The 850-nt window shown below is 47.6% G+C and overlaps 1 protein-coding gene across 1 annotated transcript in view; it reads right to left on the bottom strand.

Annotated features, from left to right (window-relative positions):
• LOC106868395 (ADAMTS-like protein 1) overlaps positions 1–850 on the bottom strand; it is a 189,964-nt gene that overhangs the window by 35,579 nt on the left and 153,535 nt on the right. The window contains exon 6 of the mRNA XM_052973302.1: positions 156–357. Coding sequence (XP_052829262.1) covers positions 156–357 — 202 coding nt within the window. The remainder of the gene's footprint in view (positions 1–155; positions 358–850) is intronic.

Here is an 850-nt window from a genome sequence, read left to right as displayed (position 1 = left end):
AAGAGGGTAGGAAGGAGGAGGAGGAGGAAGAAGAAGAAGAAGAAGAAGAAGAAGAAGAAGAAGAAGAAGAAGAAGAAGAAGAAGAAGAAGAAGAAGATGATGATGATGATGATGATGAAAATGATGATGATTGTGGTGTTTGTGTTTGTACTTACGGGAGACCATTCTCCGGCATACCATCGAGGACAAATATCCGTGTTACAAGATTTGTATTCCGAAGGTTTCAGCTGCTTACAGGATTGGTCTTCTACCCATCGCGCTTGACCGGAAGGTCCGTATTCCATACAACTTACTTCTCTCAGACTGGTCCCTCCACCACAAGTCATGGTGCAGGGCTGCCATTCTTGTGCCTCCCACCTGGAATTGGATGGAAACTGAAGAATATAAAACGCTGCCGGTCGTGATGCGAACTATGGTGACAGTCTTTTACAGGTTAACGAGACTTAAATGTTGCTTTACAAGGCGTGACATTTTGAATGGCGGAGCGGTGATTTTCAACCATTTATTTCTTTATCCATGGGTCCCTTCTATTGCTGAGACCCCCTTCGGTCATGACTAACCATGGGATTGCACCTAGAAAATTACCCACCCAGGCACAAGTCCGGGCAAGGTTGTTTTATGGGAGACCAGCAGTCGCCCATGGATGCCGGCCTCCCCTCTCCACGCCACCAGTGTTATCCAAGGGAAAGGCAAAGGGGCCGATACAGCTTGGCACCTGTGACATCGCAACTCATTTCTACCGCCGAGTGAACTGAATCAACGTGAAATAAAATGTCTTGCTCAAGAACAAAACGCGCAGCGAGGTCCGGGATTCGAACTCACAACCTCGCGATCGTAAGCTCGACGCTCT

This window comes from Octopus bimaculoides, chromosome 15 (genome assembly GCF_001194135.2).
Source record: "Octopus bimaculoides isolate UCB-OBI-ISO-001 chromosome 15, ASM119413v2, whole genome shotgun sequence".
Classification (NCBI taxonomy): domain Eukaryota; kingdom Metazoa; phylum Mollusca; class Cephalopoda; order Octopoda; family Octopodidae; genus Octopus; species Octopus bimaculoides.
The sequence above is the reverse complement of the archived record's forward strand: the minus strand, read 5'-3'. Positions and strand labels throughout refer to the sequence as shown.